The sequence below is a fragment of the Sebastes umbrosus genome, chromosome 10 (genome assembly GCF_015220745.1).
Source record: "Sebastes umbrosus isolate fSebUmb1 chromosome 10, fSebUmb1.pri, whole genome shotgun sequence".
NCBI classification, from domain to species: Eukaryota; Metazoa; Chordata; class Actinopteri; order Perciformes; family Sebastidae; genus Sebastes; species Sebastes umbrosus.
This window is the reverse complement of record NC_051278.1, coordinates 6,999,543-7,013,465: the sequence shown is the minus strand read 5'-3', so window position 1 is coordinate 7,013,465 and position 13,923 is coordinate 6,999,543. Positions and strand designations below refer to the sequence as shown.

The 13,923-nt window shown below is 40.0% G+C and overlaps 1 protein-coding gene across 1 annotated transcript; it reads right to left on the bottom strand.

Annotated features, from left to right (window-relative positions):
* Positions 1 to 1,830: 1,830 nt before the first annotated feature.
* On the bottom strand, positions 1,831 to 9,983 carry fgfbp3 (fibroblast growth factor binding protein 3). Its single transcript, XM_037783419.1, has 3 exons — positions 9,866 to 9,983; positions 5,132 to 5,411; positions 1,831 to 3,176 (listed from the first exon to the last, which is right to left on the bottom strand). Exons 2-3 carry the CDS (start codon positions 5,404 to 5,406, stop codon positions 2,744 to 2,746), a joined length of 708 nt encoding a protein of 235 aa, XP_037639347.1. The 5' UTR covers positions 5,407 to 5,411; positions 9,866 to 9,983; the 3' UTR covers positions 1,831 to 2,743.
* Positions 9,984 to 13,923: the final 3,940 nt, after the last annotated feature.

Below are 13,923 nucleotides of genomic sequence, written 5' to 3'. Positions count from 1 at the left end.
CACATGCACCCATTACAGCGGCCGACCTTGAAGCGTTTAAAAACGTTGTCCTGTCAATTACTGCTTTAGTAACGATGCTCCGCTCTCTAGAGGCTGAAAACGTGTGTCTCTGCAGTATATTTACTATACTGAACAGTCCTGTTGTTGCAGTAAAGGAGGATTTTTAAAGAAACACATGGTACTGACCTCCCTCTACTGTGAAGGTGGGAGGTTTCTCTCAAGGTTACAGTTGTGCGGCACATGAATCCCCCATAGATCTGTCTTGTGTGGAGCCTTTCTTAACCTTGGGAGCTCTTTATTTGTTTTCTGGCAGTTCAAGTTGTCTCTTTCCACTCCACAGAGCACAACAGAGCAGTTTACAGCAGCACAATGCAGCCAGAGATCAGTGGAAGAACCAAAACAAGGAAAGTGCTGCAGATGGAGGAACAGTGGTGTTCTATAACTCCTCCACTCACCTTTCATTTCCTTCCTTTTTCTACTCTTTCTGCTGTAATTCTCTGTTCTTTACTACTATGCTGAAATACTGCATCGGCGTGAATCAATCAACAAACTGGAACATTACCAGAAAGATGAGGAAGGGTGACTTAATGTGAGACACAGAGAGAGGGAGATTGAAAGTGAAAAAAAACAGGAAGAGAGGACACATAAGGTCACTCTGAACAACCACTCCTCATCCATAATTTATAACTTTATGAGATAGAACAATGAAATATCTGAAATGTGGCTACGCCTGAAAGGTTTACCTGAATCCAGACTGAATCCCCCGTTCACAGGTTGGTTGATCGAAGGCTCGGTGCAAAAAAGGGAAAAAAAAAAACAGAACTTGTGCTGTTTTTTTCTGGTAATTACTGATTATTTACTGGAATTTGTATGTGCTTGTTACGTTATTGCACTGATGTAACACCATTAAAAGAATATCACACTGATATAATCAGATTAGAGGAATTATCACTGTGAGCCCTTACTCTTTTTGCCCTTTCAGAAACCTCTTACATAAACCAAACCCTACTATTACCAAGATATTTGATTTGATTTAATACTCTCATCAACACGGGAGTGGACAAATATGCTTGCTTTATGCAAATGTATTTTATTTGAAATCATTTAACAACACAAAACAATGACAAATATTGTCCAGAAACCCTCACAGGTACTGCATTTAGCATAACAAATATGCTCAAATCATAACTTGGCAAACTGCAGCCCAACAGACAACAACAGCTGTCAGTGTGTCAGTGTGCTGACTTGACTTGCCCCAAAACTGCATGTGATTATCATAAAATGGGCATGTCTGTAAAGGGGAGACTCGTGGGTACCCATAGAACCCATTTTCATTCACATATCTGGAGGTCAGAGGTCAAGGGACCCCTTTGAAAATAGCAATGCCATTTTTTTCCTCGCCAAAATTTAACATAAATTTGGAGCGTTATTTAGCCTCCTTGCCGACAACAAAGTATTGGCATCAATGGATTCTTTAGGTTTTCTAGTTTCATATGATGCCAGTATCTTCACTCTAACTTTAAACTGAGCCACTACAACCTAAAAATCACTAAGTGGCATTTATGCATTACATAAATGAGTGGGCGTTAAAACAAGTTTGCGTTATCGCATTATAATCACATTATAATCACATTATAATCACATTATAATCGCGCCATAATCGCGTTAACTCTGACAGTCCTAGTTATAACCTCTGTAAATTCCATGGTATTACTACATTATTATCCTGTTATTGTCAAGATATCATCTCATTATATCCGTATATAATAAAGTGCATCTCTGAGGTGAATGTGTGAGTGTTTTAAATGACATGGTAGAACCGGAAAACAATTAAAGCATTTTTTGTTTTTTATTGTAGAATTCCAGAAACAGTGTTAAGAATATAAAAAAAATGCCGACAGGCTTAACTGACACAAATCACATCCAACATTAACCAGGTTGTTTTTACAGAACAATTACACAAAGTTTATAGAAAACATTAGTTACACATCACAAAAATAAACTATTCATCTAGTAATCACTGTCATCGCCATCATCATCATCATCAGTGATGATCATTGGCTGATTGTTCACCAAAACACTACTAACAAAACACTTCTATTTGTTAGTCAAAAGGTTCCAACATTACACAGTTTATACAGCTGATTTAACATTTCTAGAGAGCAAAACTACAACTCACTTTATACGACAAAGCTAAATATTCTCAATTAACTCAAACTGGAGTCAAATTTAATCAGATTGGTTCATTTCTCTCCATTAAAATACATTATCACTCCACATCAGCAGATGTCAGTGTGTGTGTGTGTGTGTGTGTGTGTGTGTGTGATGACTGGGAGGCACATTTATAATGAATTGTGGCTTCCATTCAGTGTTGATAGGTTTGATTTAATGATTCTATATCATTCAGATTGCCAGGTTTGAATCGTCGCTCCACTATAACATTGCAAATTAGATGCCAGGTGGTCCCATTTGTAAAATGTTCATAATTTATGAAGAAGCTCATGTTAAAAAAGGGTTTTGTTTTACGCCCAAATCCAAGTCAATGTGGCTGAAATCTCCACTTTTACTCTATTAAGCAGTTCAAAGTTGAAGATAAAATAAAATTTAAAAAAAATACAAATAAGCTGCCTGGTGTTTCCTTAGCTATATAAAAAAAAACATCTTTCTACAGGTTGTTTTCAGATTGTGAACTCGCTGCATCATGTATTATAAATGAGCTTTTCATTTTCCTCATCGTTTCCCATCAACCCTCAAAAAACTTGACAAAGAACGAGCAGACGGAGTGCCATCCCTCGCTGCAGTAGCTCTGCACCGGCTCCATGTCGTTCACCACTCCTTCCTCGTCAAACCCAGTCCAATCCTCCTCTTTCTTCTTCTTCTCCTCTTCCTCCTCCTCTTTCTTCTTCCTCCTCTCTGCCTTCCCTCCGTCAGAGCTCTTGCTGGCCGGCGGTCCTCTCTTCTTCCCCCCCTTCCTCTCCTCCTCGCCACTGCGTTGGGCGAGCTTCATGTGGGCCTCGGCGGGAGCCTTCTTGCAGGTTTTGGCCTTCAGGACTTTCTCTCCTTCGCAGGCGTTCTGCCTCTTCTTCAGCTTGCCCACCAGCTGCTTCCAGTACTGGCTGGACTTCACCCCGTAGGCCTGGCAGAGGTCTGGTTTACCGGCGTAACGACACCAATACCTGGAGGAGAAACAGAAGTATAGAGGTCAAGAAAGAAAAGGAGAAAAACAAAGTGGAAGACAACAACAAATTGGGAGACAGGAGAGGAGTACATAAATGTTGTAATTGACCAAAATACATGCAAGGATTGAAACTTCTCTTCCAATTTATTCACCTTTTTTCTGTCGCCATCTATCTGACTTTTGTCTTTAACTGACAATAAATCAGTTCTTAATAATGAAGAATTTGACATTTCTTAATGAAAGAAACAATCCACTTAATGAGTTCTGGTAAATTTTTTAAATGACTTTCAGGCAAACCACCTGGGACTTTGTGTTAGATGTTTCTTATCGTTTATAGCACACCTGTGTCTTGACAAGCACAAAACTTAATCGTCTTCTTGCATATTAAAAAGGATTACCAAAGAATGAGCTCAGTCATTCTTACTTAAAAAGCTTTGTAGGAGGCAATTTTGTCTCCTCCGGTGTGTGCTATGGGCATCAATTAACGGACTACAAATGCTACGACTATTTAGGGATCACTAACACACCTTTTCTCTGAATCTGTAATTGCAACAACATCCTCTAATAGTAAAAGGCAACACTGAGAGTGTCACCAGTTTGAGTAGGTACAGCTAAAAAAAATATTCCTTTTCTTTTTACAAAAACACTCCTGTAAAAATTCAGTCAAAGATGTTAAAGAAGAATTGATTTTGTTCATGATGTTCAAAACATTCAAGGAAACAATGAAAACTGCATTATTAAACGTATGTCAAATGTTTTATTGTACAGTTATTAAGTGCAATCCTTTACTGCCAAGGCATTCATTTAACCTAACAAGAGTTATTGTTGCTTTGTTGGTTTCAGTCTTGGGTTTAAGGAGACCTGAAGTCTAGATAAAATAATAATCAATGAATATATTTGCATGCTTCTTTGTGCTGAAATTTGTGCAGAAAAAGGAAGAAAAAAGGCACCCAATCCAAGAGAAATAGTGGATGGATAGATATGGACAAAAACGAACTATAATCTCAAAAAACCCAATCTTTCCCTGAGCTTCTTGTGTGTCACAGTCATTCTCTCTGTCCCTCCTCCCCAGGCACCTTCATCGCCATTTTCCATCCATCCACCGGATGCCCCTGGACTTTCCCTCCTTTCCTTATCACTTGATTGACTCACCTGTTTCCACTTTCCTAATCAGCCCTGCAGTTACCTGACTGACCCCGCCCACCTGCTCACCTGTCCTCATTTCCCTCATCAGTCCTCCACATATTTAACCAGCACATTGTCGGTTTGTCCTAGTTGCTTTCTTGCGTCATGCTTTTGTGTTGAAGTGTCTATTTTCTGTATGTTTATCTGGATCTGTCTACCTGGCTGCCTGTGTACCTGTGTACCTGCCCGTCTGCCTACCTGTATGCCATTTCATCAATAAAATCACTGAAGTCACCCTGCAGCCTCCTCAGTCTGCGTTTGGGTCCTGTCCCCGTTGCCCTGCACAGCCAGTCTAACCACATGGAGGATGTGAGCCTGGTCTCTGGTGTCCAAGTGTGTCAGACATATTTGAGTTTTACTAAGACAAAGACTGCCCTGAAAAGTAAAATCCTTAATCACACACTGTATGACTTAATCTTCCCGCTAGCGTCAAACTCGAACAAACTGTCCAACTTGTACCGACTCAGCTGTTTTGTCTAAATCATAAATATGTATCAAATGTTCCCCATTAGACAGTCCAGAATTAAACTACTCAGCACAGGAGGGATTTGAATAATAAGCTCCAGTTTGGAGTGTCCTTCTCACTTCTCACAAGTTTCCCCCTGAAATATTCAAATGACTGAAAATGACTTTAAATTAGAATGAGGCTTTAGTCAGTTTTATAGGCAACATGAATTCAAGGGCACTAAAGGTGAATTACGTTATTGTGCTATCAAGGCCTTCCAAGAGTCGAGTCAGATGAGATATTACTGTTAATGCTTCCCTCACCTCAGCGGGTCTCCCAGTGTCTCAGTGCTGCAGTTGACCAGCAGGCTCACCAGGCCTTCACCAGACGTCTGCCAGGTGCAGCTATGGCCCTCCTTGGTGGTCAGCTCTCCAGAGCCGGGCACCGAGCGATTTCTAGGTCTCTTGGCCGTTTGGGGGGACGGCGGAGGCGTGCGGGGTTTGTCGGGTTTCGCCTCGCCGGGTTGCCGCTTGGCCTCGGTGAGGACGGTTAGGCAGAGGAAGAGGACGAAGAGGAAACTGCACGGCAGGACACTCATGGTGGCTGGGAGGAGACATTTGGACACAGTAAAAAAAAGAGAAAATATGGAGGCCAATTTATTTTCTGAAGCACCTGTGTTTAATTTAAGATTTGATTTGAATGTTGATGTTTTAGTCTCTTCTAGATCTAAGTTTTTTGTTGCAAAGAAAAACCCATGAACACTATCTGCCTATGGCTACCAGCAGTTGGTGGAGACCAAAAACAGAGCTAAAAGGACAGTGAATATGGGATTTATCAGGTGGACACAAACACCACTCCAATCAGATCATAGTACTCTCTTTGCTGAATGTGGAAATAAGCAGCTATTTGCTAACTATGTGTTTCTGTCAGTTCCTTTTAGAGACTTGTATTGGTCAAACATGGCTAAATTAGATTTTTATTTTCTAATCTTGATGTTTCTTCTTGTGCAAAAGCTCTGTTTTAAAAACAGACTTCAGCGTGTTAGCATGCCAATTTAATACTAAACACAAAGCACAGCTGAGATTGATGAGAAGATCATCAGTGTTTGCAGGTATTTGATCATAAACCAAAGACAAATTAAATTTGTTATCAGCTGTTGATGAGGTAAAATGAAGGGATCACCAAAGACATTAAAATTCATTTTGAGGGGGTCCTGAATATCTGTACCAAAGTCCATGGCAATCCACCCATTAGTTGTCAAGAAATTTCACTCGAAAACCACTAATGTCAACATCATGGTGGTGCTCGAGGAAAAATCAGATTATCACCAAACTCACTAGCCTTCATTCCTCTGAGGACGGTTAATATTTGTATAAAACATAGACGATAGTGGTTCCCGACAGTGCCATCCCTTGAGCTATGCCGACAGCAGAGTCCGAGATATCTTACTTTTTAGTCCCAAGTATAATCAAGCTCCCAAAACACTGGATCTTACATGTCCCACAATGCAACTCAACCCAACCAGTTTTGTTGCGTGGCATAAAAATGACACACGAAAAGCCTAAAATGCGTCCTCATGACATGCGGACTGTCCGTGTAATGTCATGCTATTTACACGCCTTCCTGTGAGACCGGGTTGTGGAGGGGCACAACACGTGTTAAATGTTAATAAAAATGGACAATGGACACAGAGCGAGGGTGTGAGTCTCTGTCAGCGGCTTATTGAAAATCAGCCAAGCGTCAGAAACACTCCCCCAAGAAGAGTCCGGACCGGACATGCAGCTGTCAAACAACAAGCAGGGATGGAGGGAGGGAGGGTGGAGGAGAGGATTACAGCTCAACTCATGGTTAATTATTTATTTCAACATGTATTTCTCTTTTAGAAAAACTATAGAACAATAAGTACAAATATCAAGAAATATACAATATTTTATGATATTTCAATATTTTGAACAGAAAAAAAAATCCATGAAATTAAAACTATTTTAATGATAAGAAAAAAAAATCTAACACATACAAACAAAATACATTTAATCAAATATGCATAAATATAACAACTTTAATGCTCTGCAGTGTCTTTTTGCATATCTATCAACACTAATGACCAACATCCGCTGATAAGATTGGCTTGTTAATCTTTACTTTACTAAACATGATTATTAGAATTCTAATGTGAAAATTAAGTCAGTGATCAGACTGTCCTTGCCTGTTAGTTTTGCCTGCAGTCTGTTTCTCAGGTTAGATGTCGTGTGTTTAATTAACTGCATTTGCATTCAGCAAAACAAACAATTAGAGTCTGGATTAATGAGAGTGAAAGCATTCATATCCTGTGTACCGCTGCGCCCCTGGGTCAGTAAACACTGAACAGGTTGCTTCCCTGTACCACCATACTGATAATGATGTGATACAGTTGGAACAACAAAACAGGTTGTGTCGTGTTATAATTAATTCCATTAATAATGTTGATGTGTTTGTGTTGTAATGAGGTGGAAAATTAAATCAAAAAGAGAATTTTGCTCCGGAGCTTCGTGCTGTTTTTGTTTCGGTTGAAGCCAAAGCGCTCCACAAACAAATGAATGGGCATTACAATCCGGCACTTTAGTACAATATTATTATTATTTCTCTATCTACACTATATTTCACATTGGGAACCAAAACAGACAAACAAATGAACTGATCTCAGAGTTTTCGGGCTCATTGTCCAAAACTTACTGCAAAACTGAAAATGACATTTTAGGATTTTGTTAAGCCTGCAGTGGATATAGTAAGGCAGCTAATTCTGTTTGTGCTTGAGGTCTGTATCAGTGGGCTACATCCGGGTCTGAGAAGTGAAGCCAATGCTGAAGTGCCTTAAACCTGCATTGTTTCTAACAGCCAGCAGGGGGCGACTCCTCTGGTTGCTAAAAGAAGTCTGGTTGTATAGAAGTCTATGAGAAAATGAGCCTACTTCTCACTTGATTTATTACCTCAGTAAACATTGTAAACATGAGTTTATGGTCTCAGTCGCTAGTTTCAAGTCTTCTTCAATACAGCATGATGATCATTCAGTAAATTATGGTCCCATTTAGAGTCAGATAGACCATAAAGCAGGGGATACTTTAGGGCGTGGCTACCTTTGATTGACAGGTCGCTACCACGGTGTTGTCCGGTTTGGGAGTTGCCCGTGTTTTCGTCTTACAACTTTAACCCTTTCACAGTGTGTTTTCAGTTCATGAAAGTTCATTTTAAACTTTTTGGATGCTTAAAAATGCCTTATTCAGCGTTCGGTTGTACTTAGCTCCACCCTCTCGTGTCACTTCTGGTTGCAAATAAACAAGATGGTGACGGACAAAATGCCGAACTCGAGGCTTCAAAACAGCAGTCCGCAAACCAATCGGTGACTACGTCCACTTCTTGTATAGGCTACAGTCTATGGTATGTATTGATTAAAACAATACAATACTTTTTATTCTACGTCACTAGCTCTGAACTCTAGCATACTGACACGGATGCATTGACATTGCACATTGTCACAAAGCGTACAAATGAGAAGCAAGAAAGGCATTCTTATTGCATGCCTTGCGCATTATCGTGGCATTCATATGCCTTTTCTTGTAAAACGGGCTGAACTATAATATGTTATAAAATTTTAAAATATCTGTCATTCATTTACTTATATAGTTAGTTTATCACAAATATATTTACTACACAATTAAAATCCTTCCGCTTGTGTTACTAGACAAGGTGTAGTTATGGTAATCACCAACAGCATCAAAGAGCTGGTAGCGGGAAACGGCTGCACAGGTAAGGGCTGGGTGGGTTCCACTCCATTTGAATGCAGCACACAAAAAGACACATGCCGCTTGTACTTTTTGTGTGGCAAGTTAACAAAATACCACATTTACAAATGGCATCGTAAACAATACAAACTAATATTTATATTTCTAACATTTTGATGTGACTGAATCCAATTTGAAAAGGTCCTGTCCTGTCTCCCAGCATGTAAAGTGTACCACGAGGTCTACACTGCCGGTATATTACAAGAAATTAAGGGACACCTGCGAGCCAATCACAATTGAGAATTCTCAGAGGCCATGGTATATTTAAAGAAATAATTGATTTTGAATGGTGATAAGTGGTCATGGTATAAAGATGATAATCCACTCCGGCCTGTGCGGTTATAAAGCATAACACACAGAGGGAAACCATCTGCTTTGTGCTTTGTCCTTCCATAACGGCTCATTGTGCATCTATAGTCAAAGAGGGATCAATGTCAGTCAGCATTTCATATCATTCTATAGTCTTATCGACTGTAAATATATATTTTTTGTATATTTACGTGTTTTTCATCATTTGTAAAATTTAATATTGTGTCCGAGCCTGAAGTGATCTGATGTTCAATAACAAAGAGGAGGTCGGAGGTGATTGTCATGACTCACATGCATGCGTTAGCGTGATGTAACTGATATAAAAACATCGAGTTTGGATAAATGAATTCACAAAACAGAAAATGTCATTGCATTTCCCGAAGTCAACTATTTTTGCAATGACATCGAGAAACAACAGCAAACCGCATCTTTTAAAAGAGGAAAACAAGTCCACTACTGATTTCAGCCGCTGTGTGTTGCTTAAAAAAATCTTTGTATATAATTATAAAATAGTGTTCAATTTTTTCTCTCAAATTTGGTATGATTAGTTTTCTTTCAGTTCTTCCTTGAACATTTTCAGGATTTTCTTTCACAAGTTCATGTTCATCTTGAAATAAGAATAAAAACAGATATCTTTTATCAGTATGAGTCAGTTTCCACTGCAGCATTTTAACAGGAGTTTCTAGGAGATGAAAAACAAAGACGCACACAGCACCAAAAAAATAAATAATCCCCCCTTTCAAAGCACACCCCCCACTCCTCCACATACAGCCCTCATCAATAAGTCATGACAAAAACACAAATCTTTCTCCGTTGTCTCTCGCGCTCTCATATTTGATTTGACAGTTTTAGGAAGAAGCAGAAATGCAGAGTAGTAGTTTGTTGTTCAGGGTTTGTTGTTCAGTGTGAGCAGAGGCCCGGTGTTCTTACCATGTGACGCTCCACGGCTCTGAGTTGCTGTGGGAATGTGGGGACCACGAACACTTGACTAAAAGAGGGGAGAAGACGAGGATAAAGGAGGAGGGCTGGAGGAAGGAGGGGGTTCGGAGAATGAGGAGGACTATACGAAGAACTGCCCACCCAAAACCAAGAACACCTCCCACATTCACCCCTCCTGACAAAACCCTCTATGTTTCTGTTGAACCAACGTCACAGTAATGTTATCTACTACCAATTTTGGATCATGACTATAACTTTAATGCTGATGCAAGTGGTTTTCACATGAAAAACACTGTTGTAAAATAACACACTGTTTTCTTTGTACTTTATACAAATGTGAAATTCAAAAATTGAACTGAATCAGTTTCAGTCTGAGTTAAATATTTACATCTCTTACAGCAAATGATGAGAGATACACAGAAACGTATTTTATTTTATTTATTTTAATTTTATTGAATCAATTATTAATGTTATTTGCACTGAATGTGGGAAAACTGGAGCTGCCCGGAAGAAAAGCATACTTAGCCTACCATCACAGTAGACAAAACGATGTAGACCACTGAGGTGGTCCTAAGAGCTCACGTCCTGCCTGTGACTTCATCAGGTGATCTCTGACAGAGGAAGCAATGCAGTTTTCCGGTGCTAGTTCCCCTTAATCTCAAGCTGATCAGCACCATAGCTGTACCGCCCCACTTCTTACACAGGTCCTGGAAAATGGTCCAGTACACTTTTGCGTTCTTGAATATCCACGATGCCAGCTTCTCCATGAATATCTCGATGGTAATTTTTCTTCTTTTCCTCCTGCTGTGCTGTTGAATTTTGCACAGTTTTGGCACATGTTTCTGCACATACATAGCCAGACACAGCAGCTGATGTCATTCGCATACACTGCAACAGGAAATAAATATTGTAGATTTGTGACATCACAAATGGAAACGGCTTGTTTCAAATACACAGTTTCTGAATAAGGTCTGTGTGTATTTCTCCATGGATTGAATGTTTTGATACTTTCACAGTATTTGTATATCACTTTAACCTGCTTTATGATATAAAAGACATGAAAATCAAATTTTTTACAATATAGGACCTTTAAATCGTAACACCGATTAAGCATAATGCTTCCTACCGTTCTTACTCTTAGACGTCATTGGAACTATTTGTATTCTAAAACAAAAACACATTTCAATTTGAATCATGTTAACACCACTTTATTTTACCCTGATATTTCGGGTGCTTTGTAATCGGATGCCGCTTTAGCTTGGCCGGCTTCATGGCTTCGTTCGTCAGCACCTGAAGACACGTGATGCATTTTGGTCTCCCGTCGTCTGCGTCATATTTTCTCAATTTAGCTCGTTTGGGCTTAGCGTCACTTGACGATATGGACTGACTCAAGTATTTCTCCGTGCTCGCCAGCTAGCTATCTGGCTAATAAGCTGAGCTGAGCAGCAGCAGGAACGGTTCGTTGCGCACTGAGTGAAGTGTCTGATTCATGCCAGATTGACGTGACGTGTCACGATCATATCAGAGTTTCTATTGGCCCAAAGCTAATGTGGGAGGGAGTAATTGACACAATATGCTTGTTTTATTGGTTCAAATGGTCCCCATCTGTAGATAAATACTTTTTGATGATACAGCGCAATTTTATAATTTATAGCAAATTATTTCAATGACCTCCTGACATGAGTGCCACCGACCCCTGGGGGTCCCCAGACCCCACTTTGAGAGTCACTGGTTTAAACCATCATTCTGTAATTTTAATATGACAAAATGCTGCCAAAATATTACTGTCTGGTGACGATCTGGGTCGTCTGTGACTTGCACGTGACAGATTGAACTTCCCACTCACCATATAGAGGATGGCATAATTATTGACACAAAAGTATGCTCAGAACAACCCACCAACAAATTAGAGCAGAGGAGGGATGGCTGCTTGCTGTAGTGTTTGTTTCTCTTTGCTGAATCACCAAAATGAGTCCTCTCTTGATGTAATTTAAAAAAGAAAAGAAAATATCCCCATGTATGCATAATAACTTCAATTTCCTGGTTGCACCCAATGAATGATTATAGGCAGTAATAACCTTGCTAAAAATAGCAAATAATGTTTGTTTTGTTTTTTATCTGCTCTACTGACTGACTGTCTACTTTGTGTATACAATAGAATATATAACAATTTCAGCATTTTTATGCAGTCATATATTTATTGTGTCTGGGTGATTGACGCCTCTGTAAGCAAATATTTGCAGGTCAATACACTACCAAAAGTTCAGGTCAAAATTGAGTTAAATTTAGTGGAAAAGTAAAACTTTATAGACATCTACACAAGGTTATATGTACTGTAGCTGTTGTTTTAACATCTGTCATTGTAAAGCAGCTCCGATCTACATGTTGAAATGGTTGGGATGACTATGGTAAATATGTAGAAGCACTAACGAATCAGGGAAACCAAAACTGCATGTGAATGTGACATGAGCTCCTGCAGAGCTGCTGGCCTTTACAGCACAAATCTACAGCTGATTTTACAATGAGACATAAACAAACACAGTATAAACAAAAATCTAGTGAGCTTCTCATTACGTATCCCCAAAATAATCCATAATGCATGGCCCGTCTCATGAAAGAACATCGAAACTCAAAGTCACTTTTCTATTGGCCCGAGTCTCTTTCTCTCTCCCTCTGTCACTGCATTTATAAGAGTAAGCAGCTCAACCCTCAGCGAGATGAATGAGGAGAATCTTCTCTCTCCTCCAGGACAAAGACTCGTGCAGGAATCTGGGTCACAGCTTAACCCCCCGCCGACACCCTGTCACTGCCGCCCAGCTCCTTCTCATTCAGCTCAGGGGTTGCTGGAGATCCGAGGACGGCTCTTTCTTCGTGCACGCTGCCAAAAATCTGCTTGGCGAGAGAAGGATGTTCTGAAAAACAAGCCAACGACGGTAAACATGTTGTTCCGCCCAGTCTGGGCCAATCAGGAACAAATATGTCACCTTATTTTCAGCTGTAAGTACACATCGCTCTTGAGCCGGCTGGCAGAACGTAGCGATGGGGATGATGAGCATCATTTACTCAAGTTTTGTCAAAAGCAGATCAGTGGTGTCGGTTTGTGTGTGACTCATAAATAGATACTGTGCACAACTGAAATGTTTTTCAACCCTAGTTTTTTGCTTCTCCAACAAGTTTTCATTTCACATCTGTATGTTTACACACCATGTACATCCCTTATGCTTCAATCCGTTCTCAGTCCCAGGGCGTCAAATACCAACGCTTTGTCACAGCTATCTGCGTTAGATACCGACACACAAGGCATCCTTTAGCAGCGGTATGAGACACAGCAGGCCTTACGTTAACTACAATGTAATCTCATCCGCGGCATCCATAAATGCACAAGTAAAATGCTGTGGTGACGTAGTTTAAAGAGTAAAAGAGACACACAGAGCGGGCGGGCGGGAGGGAGGGGAGGGGAGGTGGATGTGTCCAACAACACAAGGCTTTCATCCAGGAGACTGTCCTTTTATATTTGTTACATGTCGCAATTCATTGGAGAACAGATATTTATGTATGTGGGACTCTGTTGCCTCCTGTTGATGGTTTCTGGAAACAAACACAATCAAGAGAGCTGATTAGAAAAAGAAACACTTCATGTGGTAATCTGCTAGAGGTCCAAAAGCTGAAGGCTGAATGGCATGAAGAACAAATATGCCAAATTCTGTTGTTCCATTTCATTACCTGTCCCTCTGTTTTAAAATTAACTGCAGATTTAAGATTTTGTGCAAACTTCTACACGTTTTGTTCTTGCCACAAAGCACATGCAACACCATGTTTTCATTCATACATAAAGTTATCATTGTCATTAAATTCTGTAATCACTGAAACCTCTACAGTACCTCTGACAAATCTTAACTGGAGTGGCAGGAGTATTCTTAACAATGTGGTCATGTTCTTGTGCACAAATTATCAAGTTTTCTACATGCTGCAGGGTTTGTTCCTTTTTCCTGGAGGATCGATTTCAACACCTGCTTCCCTCAACCTGCTACCAATCTCTCCCTCTTTTT

Excerpts from the sequence above, each read along its gene's own strand:
- fgfbp3 (XM_037783419.1), bottom strand. The coding sequence starts at position 5,406 with ATGAGTGTCCTGCCGTGCAGTTTCCTCTTCGTCCTCTTCCTCTGCCTA. Across the intron at positions 3,177-5,131 it reads ACACTGGGAGACCCGCTGAG|GTATTGGTGTCGTTACGCCG; the intron begins GTGAGGGAAGCA and ends TTTCTCCTCCAG.